The sequence below is a fragment of the Melanostigma gelatinosum genome, assembly GCF_949748355.1.
Source record: "Melanostigma gelatinosum genome assembly, chromosome: 5".
In the NCBI taxonomy this organism is placed as follows: domain Eukaryota; kingdom Metazoa; phylum Chordata; class Actinopteri; order Perciformes; family Zoarcidae; genus Melanostigma; species Melanostigma gelatinosum.
In genome coordinates, this window is record NC_136638.1 from 20,722,980 (window position 1) to 20,736,638 (window position 13,659).

The 13,659-nt window shown below is 44.5% G+C and overlaps 1 protein-coding gene across 3 annotated transcripts in view; it reads left to right on the forward strand.

Moving 5' to 3' along the window:
* The window catches only part of elf1 (E74-like ETS transcription factor 1), a 37,214-nt gene extending 23,875 nt beyond the window's left edge, over positions 1-13,339 (forward strand). For 2 of the 3 annotated variants that reach the window (XM_079269097.1, XM_079269096.1), the window contains exons 2-10: positions 2,581-2,892; positions 3,379-3,435; positions 6,564-6,738; positions 7,255-7,359; positions 7,487-7,648; positions 7,782-7,865; positions 8,561-8,753; positions 8,870-9,220; positions 10,386-13,339. In XM_079269097.1, the coding sequence (XP_079125223.1) occupies positions 2,821-2,892; positions 3,379-3,435; positions 6,564-6,738; positions 7,255-7,359; positions 7,487-7,648; positions 7,782-7,865; positions 8,561-8,753; positions 8,870-9,220; positions 10,386-11,172 (1,986 nt within the window). In that variant the 5' untranslated portion in view covers positions 2,581-2,820 and the 3' untranslated portion in view covers positions 11,173-13,339. The remainder of the gene's footprint in view (positions 1-2,580; positions 2,893-3,378; positions 3,436-6,563; positions 6,739-7,254; positions 7,360-7,486; positions 7,649-7,781; positions 7,866-8,560; positions 8,754-8,869; positions 9,221-10,385) is intronic. The other variant, XM_079269098.1, reaches the window with a different exon arrangement.
* Positions 13,340-13,659: the final 320 nt, after the last annotated feature.

Genomic DNA, 13,659 nt, shown 5'->3' on the forward strand with positions numbered 1-13,659 from the left:
TCCCTCCCTCCGCTGTTCTCCTCCTCTTCTCCTCTTCATGACGTAGTAAGTTCACTTACAACTCTGCCCCTGTGCTGGGACAAGGCAGCTGCTGTAATGTGCTCAGGGATAATGTGCAGGCTGCGTCTGACTAATGGCTAGCTCTCTTGTATCCCTGTCTGCTGTTAGCATGTGCCAACTGGGCCATTGAGATCAATGAGGAACTGACAGGAGGGATATAGAAAATGCACACACCAGTGACACATTCTGATGAATTATCGTATGAATACAACAGACGACACACATCGTAGATGCATATCATCAATTAGACACACAAATACAAAACATGGGAAAGGAGAGTGGAAAATGTACATCTGTCTTGATTCTCGTCCAGTCTAAGAGGCCGTTTTAACACTAACGGCTCCGTAAACGTCCATAAAACTAACACAAACTGTGACGACGACAAAAGAGGAACTGAGATGCTCTTTTACAGCCTTCTTGTTTCAGCTTCTCGGATGTGGGAGAAGGCAGCGAGTTATCCCATATGATATTGACCGCTGCACTTCTACCTCGTCCCACATGGGGTGTCTTGGTCTTCACAGAGGGCAGATGAGGGCATCTGAAATTATAATTGCAGTCACCAGGTGTCCAACAACGTTTTCTCACTTAGTTTTTGTTTTTGTTTTTACACGATTTATACATCTTCCTCCATTTGGAAGCCTCATGCGATACATCCCCTCTTTTTCTGCTTGAGCCTGGTAATGGCTTGTCACACTCTCCCGGTGCAAACATGCCAAGAAGTCCAGGGCACTGAAGAGCTCCTGACAGATGGCGGCAGCGTCCAGCTTTGGCAGAGGTGGGCATGGACACTGCCCAGCAGAGACAGCAAGAGGGACTGACAGGAATGAAACACTAGCCTTCAAAACGATTTAGTTTCCTCGTCTCTCTCTCTCTTCTAGCTCCCAAAACGATGCTTTCCAGACCACGGCCACAGATTACTATTCTGTCCGGATGCTTAGCAGGAAGATAAACTAAATCGTAAAATGTGTTTGACCCCTTTGCTCCACAAGCTGCACAGAAGTTCAGTCCACTTTTATCACCTCCTCTCCTTTTACTGCCCCCCCCCTTTTCAAAACTTCAAAATACAATTGGGCCTGGTATGCAACTTCGCCAGTCACACAGGCATTTCAAAGCAAATGAGCTCCACCCTGCAGCAGTGGAAAAAGCAGTGTGTGTGTGTGTGTGTTGAGGGAGTGTACGTCTGCCATCTCTTACTTTTCTACTGCTGCCAGCTCTTTGGTCTCTGGGATTGAGGGGGGGGGGGGGGGGGGGGCAGTTTGTGGCCCCTGGGTGTCTGTTTATTCTTCAGCCCCTCCCGTCCTTTAGCCCTGAAACATGGCTTTAGGTGTTGGGTTGTTTGGACACACCTCAACAGACACACACGCACACACACACACTGACAAGGAACATGACCTGGAGTTTCCCTCCCCCGCTGCCTGTGATCATAGCAACTCCCCGAGGGTCAGCACAGAGGGGCTTCCAGAGCATCATCAGACGGGTCATCTCTCTTCTGTTTCTATGTGGAGGGAGGGCTCGTTTCAGACCCTCTCATGTGATCATAATATCAGCCCCCTGAGTCTCATGGTCACGGGGGTGTGCCGAGGGGTGTCTTCACTTCATGGACAGACACAGCTATGAAAGGAGAGGTGTGTGTGTGTGTGTGATGAAATCAGAATGAGTCGTGCACTGAGATCCTCCTGACTATAAGTTGTGCTGTTGTGCTTGTTTTAGAGCTCAGAAAATGAATCGATTTGCAGATAAAAAGAAAATGAATTGACAACTATCGTGATGTTTGAGGTAAAAGTTATTTTTCATGCAAAAGTGTCAAATGTTTGATGCTTCCAGGTTCTCTAGTGTGAGAATTTGCTGCTTTTCTTGGTCTTAAATGATACATTTAACATTTTTGGAGTTTTGATTGTTGGTCGGACAAAATAAGCTCTTTGAAGATGTCACCCTCTGCTCTGGGATATTGTCATCATCATTTAGAAGATGGCTTTCGTAATAATGGTTCCAACTCTTAAGCCACAGAGCCTGAACTGAACGAGGCGTGCCTTTGAAATATCTTGGTGTCACATCTCTGATATTTGATTTCAGAGAAGTAAAAGTAACTGCACGAGCTGTTTGCAGAAATACAATTGAATTGTCACGAAGCCTGAAACCTGTTTTTGGAGGCAATCCCAGGTGACTTTTCTGCTTGGTCTTGACTCGCTTTGTGAGTTTATAAGAGGATTTGTCAGGCAGCGAGGCGGGAATAAGACAGTGATCTGATTTCTCTGCTGAGACTTGTGGCTTTTTTTTTTCATCTTTCAGAACTACACATAGCCTAGATAACTTCACCCTGCCTGAAACTATGTGGGTCTGTTGTTAGTTCAATGAGTTTTTAGGTCTCAAAAACACTGGGTTTTTATCTGCTCTCGCACAAGCCCTCCTGCACGACTGTCCCTGCTCCTCCCTGCCTCCCTTGCCTCTCAGTGAAATTAAACTGATCTAATATGTCTCCTGACCTTAGCCCCCCTGTCTCTTATCCTCTCTCTCTGCCAGGTGTAGATGCTCCAGGCGCAGCGGGACCCAGCCTCCGTGTCACAGAGGGACGAGGCTGCTTCCACCTGGGCCACAGCACTCTTCTGAAACTCGTGGTTTCTCTCTCGGAGAGCTAACCGCCCAGACTAGAGAACAGGAGGACAAGAGGGCAGCCATTTTGTGAGGTGAAGCTGAGTCTCGGGAGCCAGGAGTGGTCGTAGCCAGGATAATTCAGGCTGCTCCCTGCCCTCTGAACTGACCATGACGACTGCAGTACAGCCCAGTGAACTGGTATTCGAATTTGCCAGCAACGGGATGGACGAAATCAATCAGGTACGTATCGCACTGGAGAAAACACATTTAAAACGTGTTTAACCCAATTGTTTGTCGCTTTTATGCATAACTGGGCTTGACTATACTTTTTATTCAATCAAAAGAGCGTTGGACCAGTGTTTGACCATCCATCTTTTCCACCAGATCTTCTTGATAGGTGTAAGATTTTTCATAGCAGGACAGACAAAGCGTAACAGCATTGGTCACTGGGGTAGGACTAGCTGTGGCTCAGAGCCTGTGATCTTTAACTGTAATAACATGTTGGGGGACGAGAGGTAGGCCGAGGGGAGGATGGAGGAGGTCTGGGAAGAGGAGTGTGGGCTGCTGGGAGCACAGAAATGGAAAGATTGAAAAACCTGCAGCGAGGTTAGGGTGCGTGGGAGGGAAAGGGTGGGGCTTGGCCATGAATGTGTTTGTGGCACAAAGGTTGCTGTGTGCGCATGCTATATGAACCTGTGCCTATGTGTCTTTTCGTTGCCCGGTCAGGTTTGCAGTTATCTCATCCCCACAACTGTGTCTGAATCCTGTGGAGCAGGATTGATTGTAAGTGTGCATGTATGTGTGTTTCTCTGTACTGGGATGTGTATGTGTGCATCTAGAGTGACGAGTTGTCACTGGATCCCTGAATAGCACCAGTTCAGGCCTAACCTGACGGACCAGTTACAAGGCTGCTTGGAAGGGATGGGATAATTCAACTCAAAGGTCTTGTATTGTTCCAGCGCTACAGTTTTGTTCTGTGCTGCACCCACTCTGCCTGTTATGTAAGCATTATGCCCCTATTTACCAAGTCCTGGAATTACCTCCAAAACGTATCAACACATAACATACTACTGCAGTGACCAAGCCGTTGGAGCTCGGTGAAATAATAGAGTGTATTCTGTAATGATTAGCCGTGCTATATTGGATTTTAAGTCAAAGCTGCCTGAGTTGTATCATGTAAGGATGATGCTTAGCTTTGTGACTTTTCAGGTAGCCATAATAAAACGTGTTCTCTTGATTTGAATTCAAATTTAAGATGTCTTCATTTTTAAGCTATAGAAAAAACAACATGGTAGCATCTCTCATGCGTCAGATATCGTGATAATGAGGATATTGAAAGTGTACAGACAGTTGGACTCATTGTGGCTGGGCAGGTAAAGCAGAAGAGAGTGGGGTGTGAAGGGAACAGCATGCACAGATGCTGTTGCTTTCAAAGGCAGAAAGGGGAACTCAGAAATGCAAATCGGCCCGATTCTTATCGCTCCTGTTTCCCGACAAGAAAAACTATTCAAGTCAGCAAAGAGGAAGAAGCAGTAAAAACCTTTATGATGTGTTATATGTTTTTTTGTCATGCTGCGTTACATGTTGGGTGCCACTTCTCCTGAAAGACCCACCTTATCGCTCGTTCATAGTGATTATCTTTCACATTGCAACATGCATTTTCAATTCAACACTTGGTTTGCATGTCAATACAAGACGAGTTTGATGGTGTTCCTCGCAAAAACGGATCCCAGATCGCATCAAAACAAAAGCAGAGACGGCAGCTTCAGACGATTAGTGCCCTGTCAGCAAACTGTGTGGGACTTTCTGCGTTTGACGGGGCGGGTGCTGCTGTTTCAGGAGCTCAGTAGACCAATACTCAAAATGCCTTTGTCTACACTCACTCACATGCTTGACTCTCACTCAAGGACAGCAAAAATCATTTCAGCCCAGACGAGGAGACGTGGTAGCCTCACTGTCTAGCTATCTGATAATATGTCTACCACCGACTCAGATTAATGGGAAACATTCAGTGCATGTCAGTGAGACATTGACTGTAGTTAAAGCAAAACTCTGGGTTTCTATTCGCCCCTTGAGGTGTTGCTGCTGAGATGTTTTTTAGCTGTTTGTTGTTGATCTTCACAGTTATGACAGACGTCTTGTGGAGCCATCTTGTTCTAGACTCACAGTCACCTACATTATGTACAGTGTATCAGATTACTAATAAACAATCCTCTGGTAGCTACTCTTGGTCCTACCCCGGAGGCCTAACCTCTTAAGACCGTGTCCAAATAATGAGTCGATCTGTTAGTTTCCTGGTTAAAGTGTAGCCGAAATGGGAGTGCATCCATGGACTCCTCTTCCCACCCCCACGGCTCAAAGCCCAGACACCTGGTATGCCCCAGAGGTCCGAACCAACAATGAACACTTGTGCAAAGAGACAGATAAGCCTTTATTCATGTCCTTCTGCACCTTTTCGTCGATTAGGTTACTTCTTTATTTAGGTCATGGTCGTAAAAATGTGTTCTAAATTGATCTGGGTAAAATCACCCCATAACACACACATGTATCTATAACTGCTTTTCTGTTGAGTGTAAATTAAATGTAAGAGTTTTGTTATACGTCTCCCTGAGTCCAGACAACAGTGCAAATATTCTTGTTGATTCAGCTTGTTAGTTGTTGAGCAGCATTGTAAGTTGTACCCTGACTACAGGCGGCACGGTCTCACGGTTTGTCCGGTTATGCATATATTAATCTTTTGTTTGGAAACATATTTGACGACATTTGACTTATCCTTTAACTTCAGTGAAGATGCATTTCTCTTCTCTCTGGTGAGCCGAAAGAGACCTGTTCAGATGAACATTTAATCAAAATTGTATCTGTTTCAGTGCGGTTTGGAGTGAGAATGCGCCTAAGAGCTAAATAAATTCAGGAGCTTCTCGCCGCTGTCATTATTTCAGTACATTTAAAAAATGTAGTCTGCTGCCATCTGCTGGTAGTGACTCCGAGTTTCTTTTCATCATAGAACCTGAGGTGACCTTTTCATTTACAACTAAAGCCATGACATAGAAAAGTATAGTTTTGTTTGATGCTTTCTCAATCAGATCTGCCTCTCATGTTGTTCATGTGTTGCTCATGTTTTTGATGCTCTTTGAAATAAACAAATGAACAGCTGTCACTTAAGGCTACTAGAAAAACACAAAAATCTGAGTTTTAAAGGACCACACGATGGACACATTCAAAGGACTCAATTAGTCCCCATGTCTGTCCCCATTGACACAAACCATGCACCCAGTGAGCACTCCTGACTCAGTCTGTGTTTGAGGAACTCTCAAGTATGTTGAGCTCCTCAGTTCTTTCAAAGGTTTGGCCCAAGCTCCAATAATTTGCCTCGTCCCTCGGCTCCTTCCTGCAGCAGGCTGAGCCATGCCTGAAATGAGACGGCGAGGTTAGAATTCCCAAAGCACGTTTAGGACATGATGAAGTGGGTGCTCGCCTGCAACTCACAATTGATCCATTAACATTCAATTGGGTTTATATCATTTCTGAGCATAAGATTAACTTCTCAGGAGAAGTAGGCCAAATCAAACAGCTGGTTCCTGTCTTCTTCAGCGGGTCCCTATGGACCGCTGCAACACCACAGATATGAGCGCTCCGCCATGCTATGTGCCTCCACATTAGCTGAAATCGAGTATGAATATTCAATATTTTACAAGGCAATAAAGATGAGGGACCAAATCTGGTGATCACATTAATGTGATGTCATCTGGGGTTTTTATATTGCATTTAAGATGTGTAGTGGAGGAATTAATGGTGTTTTTATTGCATTTAGGTATGTGCAAAGACCGCCAGTCCCCTGCCTCCCTGTGTTAGCTCCTGTGTTACAACGTCTCATACCTTTCTCTGCATGTTTGTGTCCTCTCTCTGTACAGCTGGACGACCCGTCGGTGTTCCCAGCTGTGATCGTTGAGCAAGTGCCGGCGGCCGATCTGCTGCAGGTCTACTCAGGCCTGGAGTCCGACGAGGTGACCAACGGCATCATGGTGGACACCACGCTCCATGTCGTGGAGGAGCCCTCCATCTTGGTGGGAGGGGTCGACCTCTCAGGTAAAAATATTTGACTTTACTGTCATTCACATACAATCTCACCATCTCCTGTATGTAGTGCTTTACATTACAAGTCCATCATTTACAAGCAATATGTAATTCGATACTAATCACCAGGAAAATATAGATGGCGTTCAATTGGTACACGTCCAATTAATTATTCTTGTTTAATCATTAGCATAACCTAGAGAGTCTTTAGTCAGTGCTCAGTAGTCAACTGAATATTCAAAAATATTGAATTTGTCGATTTTTCTCTCTTGAAAACTTCTTGAAAATTATTTTGGAATTACGGACCTGTAAAATACAGAGTAACCGTTTAAAAGAGTTTTCAGCCTGTACCTGCTCAAGAGCTTTTTTCCTCTATTCCCCTAATTCTTTACCTAGCAACAACAATGTCTTGAGTGTACAAACTTCCCTCGGTACAAGTGAAACTGGCCATTCAGCTGTATCAGACAACCATTATACACAGTAGGTACCCACATGGATTTCATAATGATGAATTTGTCTGCTGGACAGAAACAACAGTCTCTGACCCAGAGGACAGCATGGAGACAAATGAAGCTGCAGCAGCTCTTCTTAACATGGAGTCTCCAAACAACATTTTGGACGAGAAGCGTATGAGTAAGTTATATTTCATATTGTACATTTCAACTTTGATCAGGCATCGATCATATTTTGAGCATGAGATGAGTTCGAAAGGTTCTATTCATGGTTTGTCTGTGTTTTTGTATCGCTTGTTGATGTATAGTTCACACCTACGGCACTCTGCTGGAGTCAGACTTGACATACGCCCCCCTGAGGCCTGACCAGATGGATAACGGTGCCCTTGACATGTCCCTAGACGAGGACACTTCATCAATGGATGAGATACCCCAAAAGTGTCCCTTAAAACCTCAGAAAAAAACCAAAGGTAACACTGTAGTCCCCTTTTTTTAAAACCCAGGAATTATCTCTTCCACTGAAAATGCAGTGTTGTAGGTAATTGGATGATTTCACTGCAACCTCTCACCTCATAACACACAAACCCTCAATTTGAATCATAGTGCGGAAGCCGCGGGCGGTGCGTCCCTGCTCTCCTATCACCACCCCTAACCTGCCACTCAGGAAGAAGAGCAAAGAGGGCAAAGGTAAGCCTCACTAACTTGTCCGCTTCCCTGTAATGAGCCAATAAAAATCAAGGTCTCCCCTCCTCCTGTGTACGCTCTGTTTCCTCCTGTGGAGTGTGCAAACAGCAGTCCTCAGCCCCTGCAGTCTGGCTGGGTTGAATCTGGGCGAGTTAATGGATGAGGGGATCTCTGAGTGCTGTGTTTCGCAGGGAAACAGAAGTGATTGCAGGCTGGGGGGCAGGTTGATGCTCCACCAATAGAAGCAGACTAGTGCTGCTCGATGTGAATCCTCATTGCAGCATACAGTGTGACAAAGAAGAGGGGGCTGGCGACGGCGGGTTCAGCTGCACACATATACATCACCCTGTCACGGTGTCTGCGATTCAAGTGGCTACTGGGAGCGTTTCTGTTTTTAACCACTTCTGGCAAAAGCATCTTACAAATTCGAGTAATCTACTCCCAGGCTTGGTATAATTAGTTCACTTCCAAGGCACACATGCACACATACACCCGACACGACAATGGTGATTGCGAAAGAGTAGTTTCTCTTGCAACCCTTTAGCTGCCATATAACATTTTTATGCATGACTCTAAATTACCAAATGCATTATGGATGTCTATAGCACAGCTCGAAGGCCCCACCATGAATGTCTGATGTGCTTGAATGTTGAAAACATGACTTAATTTAGTCCCCCCCCCCCCCCTCCAATTTGCAGGCAACACAATCTACCTGTGGGAATTCCTTCTGGCTCTACTGCAGGATAAGAACACTTGTCCCAAATACATCAAGTGGACACAGCGGGAGAAAGGCATCTTTAAGCTGGTGGACTCCAAGGCTGTTTCAAAGCTGTGGGGCAAACACAAGAACAAGCCTGACATGAACTATGAGACCATGGGAAGAGCTCTCAGGTCAGGGGAACTTACAAATGGGCACCAAGCTAAACCGAAAGCTTTAGGCTTCGGCATCATGCACATTCAGCTCTGACACAGATATGTTCATGTTCCTTATCTACTTCATCTTCCAGGTACTACTATCAGAGAGGCATCCTGGCCAAAGTGGAGGGGCAGCGGCTGGTCTATCAGTTTAAGGAGATGCCAACAGATCTGGTGGTGATCGAGGACGAAGACGGAGGTGCTGATGCCAACGTCGGCTACGGGAATCACAGACCTAACAACGGGCGGCCCGTGGTCCGTGGAGGGTCCAAAGGGCACGGGAGGGCTCATGGTCAGCATCATGTCTCAGTCAAGAACATGAAGAAGGAGCCTAGTGATGAATATCTGTACCAGGAAGCCAATGGACAGACTGAGCAGCTCCTTCACTCTGTCCACATGTTGCAGGCCAACCACGGGTTGGCAATCCAAGATCAAGCTATGAGGTAGGAGATCGCCAGTCGCTGTTCCCAGTAAAGAAATAGTTTCAGCACATAACCGGTATATAACGTAGCATGACTTGTATCTGTAACCTGATACATGTTAAACACAGAATATATAACGTGTTGATTGGTGAGCTTTGGAGGTGGTACTAGGCGTATTTCAGTTATCCTTTGTATAGAGCCAGGCGAGCTGGTTCGTCCTGTTTCTAGTCTTTATGCTAAGATAAACTCACCGGCATTAAAGAGCAGACATGACACGAGTGGTAACAACCTTCCTGTCTCGCTCTCCACAAGAAAGCAAATAACCCTCAAACTATTCCTGTAAGGGATGCTCCGTCAATGTATTTATGGAAAGAACAAAAATTCACATCAGTTAATATGTTGTTTTCAGATTTTTGCATCCGTCAAATATCACAATCAGTGTGGACCTCAGAGTTTTGAGAAGGGATGCATTCCAAACCCACCAGATGCTTTGATGGCAAAAAGTATTTTCAGAGGAGTGTTTGAGCTGTAAAACTCTTCCATTTGGTGGTTTGGAAATTCACAAATTTGAGAACCCCTGACACACTCAAAATGACTTGAATACAGTTCTTAGGACAAAACTACTTGTCCTTGAAATTCACATCATATGACTGACTGAACCCATGTCGGCCCTTTATTAGCGGCAACTTGAAAGGGAATTCAATTATAACTTGAAACCTTATCAGCTTTTCAGAAATACAGATAAACTGTTTGCTTTGATGGAGAGGGGTGGACACAGTAACAGCATTATAATCCTGTAGCCCTGCAGTTAATTTGCTGTTGATGTCAGAGAGAGGTGTTGATTTGGTATTCTGATTTTTTTTTTGTATTCATACTGCTTGTATAAACAATGTTTTATCAGTCATCTTGCTTTTGAAGCTGTTAAACATTGTCTGCAGTTAGGAATCAAGGAGAAGAATCACTTCTGCAGTGCAGCTGACAACGCCGTTTGTTGTATTAATAAGGGCATTAGCACTGCTGTTTAGGATCAGAGCTCTGCACTGGATAACTTTCTCAATCGTGTTCCGTTGAAGAATAATCCTTGTCTATATTTGCAAAGATACAAACTGAATATTCAATTACGTACAGCTCCATCAGAGAAGATGAAAAAGCAGGAGTGCATATTCAGTTCATTTTGTCTTTTCAGGGCCATGACTGCTCCGATGGTCCTGACTGCTCCCGGCTCTCTCCACTCTGTTCCTCTGACCACTATTCTGGCCAACGGGGACTCGTGCCACTCCTCCCCCCCTCGGGTTATTCTCCACACCATGCCCTCCACCACTGCAGGTGGTAAAGATGTGCTCACCATCCAGACGGCCGCTCTAGCAGGTGGAGCCAACAACCTGCAGGATTGCCTCCCTAAGCACCTCCTGGTCACCAGTCTCGGCTCCTCCACCACTTCCTGTTGCACTTCCCCTGCAGGAGTCATTAGTTCTACCGCTTCCAACCTCAGCAGTTTCCCTCGACTGGTCACCATCAACACGACCAGTGGGCAGACCATGGTGGCACAGCAGCCCGGCACTGTAATTGCCACGGTGCTCAAATCCAGCGACCTCATGGGTCTGCATGTCAAAGAGGAGATGCTGGACCCCAGCTACTTCCATTCGATGGTGAACGGTGATCCATCACTGGCAGCAAATACGTTTGATGAAGAAGAGATTGAGATAGGGGAAGCAGAGCTGCAGTATAGGACTGTGATCATTGATACCAGTCAAAGCCACGGCTACGAGGCAATGAGTGAAACTATAATAAATGGACATTTCTCCCAGAGCAGCAGCCCCAGTGAGGGTCTGACCCCTGTGGAGGAGCTGGAAGTGCGTGGGGAGATGTCCCTGCAGCATGAGCAGGGAATCAAAGGCCTGCAAGAGCTGCCACTCTCTGTCCAAATGCCTGCAAACTTTATCCAGATAAAGACAGAGCCTGCAGAGGCCTAGGGCTGAAGGATACAAGCCGAACCAAAAAACAACAATTGAATCCATTTTGACCACAGACTTAATGTTTTCTTTCCGTACCGCAGTGATCTGATCAAAGATCAGAGCGAGGGATCTCACAGAATGGTGTCAGTTCAGCCTCAGGATTTATTGTTTACTCACATATTTTGTGACCATGTGCCTAATTTTTAAAATCAAGGGAGTAGTGTTTAGTTTTTCTAAGAAGTCAGTTTTCAGATTTGGGATCATCTTCCATGTCCATTAACCCCAACATACATACATTTACATATACACAGAATAACACGCGCACAACGCCCCCCTCTAGGAGAACAGCCATTGGATAGACCAGAGATCCCTGTCCACCAAATGTGCCAGTTAGTAATTTTCTTACCTTACATCTCATCGGACTTTTATGTTTAAAGAGGAGAACGCAACAAACCAAAACTGGGGACTGAATGCTAAATGGTGCAATGAAATCAGACTTCTGAGAACGTGCAAAGGACATGTGTGGTTTTTTTAAAATAAACCACATAGAAGTTTGGATGCTGTGTCGTGGTGTCCAATCCAGTGGGGGAAAGAAAAACAACGCATCTCAGACTTTAATTGAAGAGTGCCTTACAGGAAGTTCAAACAGCTCAAGACTCTTTCGTGGAAACGTCTGGGGGGGGGGAAAAGATGAAAAACGGACGAAATGGCTTTTAAGAACATTACTCATTTATTTTCATAAAAACAAAAACGGTATGCATTCACCCTCTATTACTCCTGGCCATAGAGCACTGTGCTACTACGGAAATGGGCATTTTTCTGTCCACCAAGGACAGTCCAACATCAAAACTGTTTGTATAGAGCTGCAGACTGGAGGCACAAAAGGAGAGAAAGAATACGCAGGATAAAACAGATTTTATCAGCCTCAACTTCAGGGGCTCCAAGATTGATATAAAATGTAATATATATGGAGCTATATATATATATATATATATATATACACACATATATATACATACATATAATATACAATTGAGATTCAATTTTAAGGCCATAGTGAATTTATTTATTTTGTGAATTTCTAAATTCTGTATAAAAAAATGTACATGTAAACATGAGGGAAAATACAAAAGAATATGAACGTTAATACCAGGAAGCTTATTTGGTATTTTTTTAAGACCAACATTTTTCATTTGTATAGCATTCCATATAATCAGCTTTGGTATTTTTCTTGAGTTTTGGACTCGAGTGCTCAGTGCAGCATCATTATTCCCCTGTTATATTCTCTTATTGTAGATATCCTCTGTTGTGTGTCTGATTTAAACATGTACTGAATGTGCTTTGGTTCCTTCTTGTCAGCAGACATACCTCTTTACCTTTGTCAACAGTTAAGCAGTAGGGACGACACATTCCAAAATATTATGTTCTGTGTAGTGCATAAAGTATCAAATGTATCAATCAGTATGTCTTTGAAATCATATTTTCTTTAATGATTTGGTACAAAGACGTACCATTGCTGTTTAAAAGCTCCTCTCCTTTCTTCTCTTCTCTTCCTGCTCTCTCTTCTCGCCTCTTCCTCCTCCTCTCCTGCTCTCGGGTCAGTCCAGTCTGTGCCTTCTTTATTTGCTGTCCCACTTCGTAAAGGACCTCTCGGGCCAGCCATCCGATTGGCCCCCTGGTCCTGCCGGGGATGAAGCCATATTGATCCTGAGTGGTATCGCAGCTAAATTGGTTGTGTTTTCCACCCGGACTGTAGCTGCAGACTGAGGACATTTATACATACTGACCTCCATCTGCACTGGCACCTAAGTACAGGAGTTAAACGCTGCTTTACAACCTCACATCAGCCAAAGGGCTCTGGGTCTGCAGAGACACTCTGAATGTATACTTATTGTTGAAGTACATGCAAATTCTTGACAATCAATAATTACACTGGGTTACTTTTGCATAGAAATCTTTCAGTGGGGATTTGCTGCTTCTTGTTTTTTTCCCGTTGTGTATATATTTCCGTATCTGCCCTGCCTTTTCCCAAAAGCACTGTTGTCTGTGAGATGTTGAGGTATGTCTACTGCTTATGTTTTGTTGCTTCTATTGTCTTGGGGTTGTCAGTTGCCTCAGTCGTGCTGAATATAGAGTAGATTTTTAAGAAAAAGTCAATGTACTAATTAAAATCTTCAACACTGTATATCCTCTTTATTTCTTGTTTTTGTTGGAGGCAAAGTGATGTCACATGAGCAGTCACATTTTTTGAGAAATTAAACGGAAAACCAAATTAAACTTGGGAAACAAATAGCTTGCAAGGGGTTACTATGACAATTAATTGTTAAATAATGAAAATGAAGCATTTCTGCCTCAAAACAGTATTGCTGGGTTGGCTGCAGCTTTGAGGGACATTCGACCACATGGCATTTGAAGAGAAAGCGTGGGGAACTGGATTGGAGCCATTAGCAGGCCAGAGACTGATTGGACTGTACTTAAGAGCACTGCCTCTCCAGTTGCTGTGGG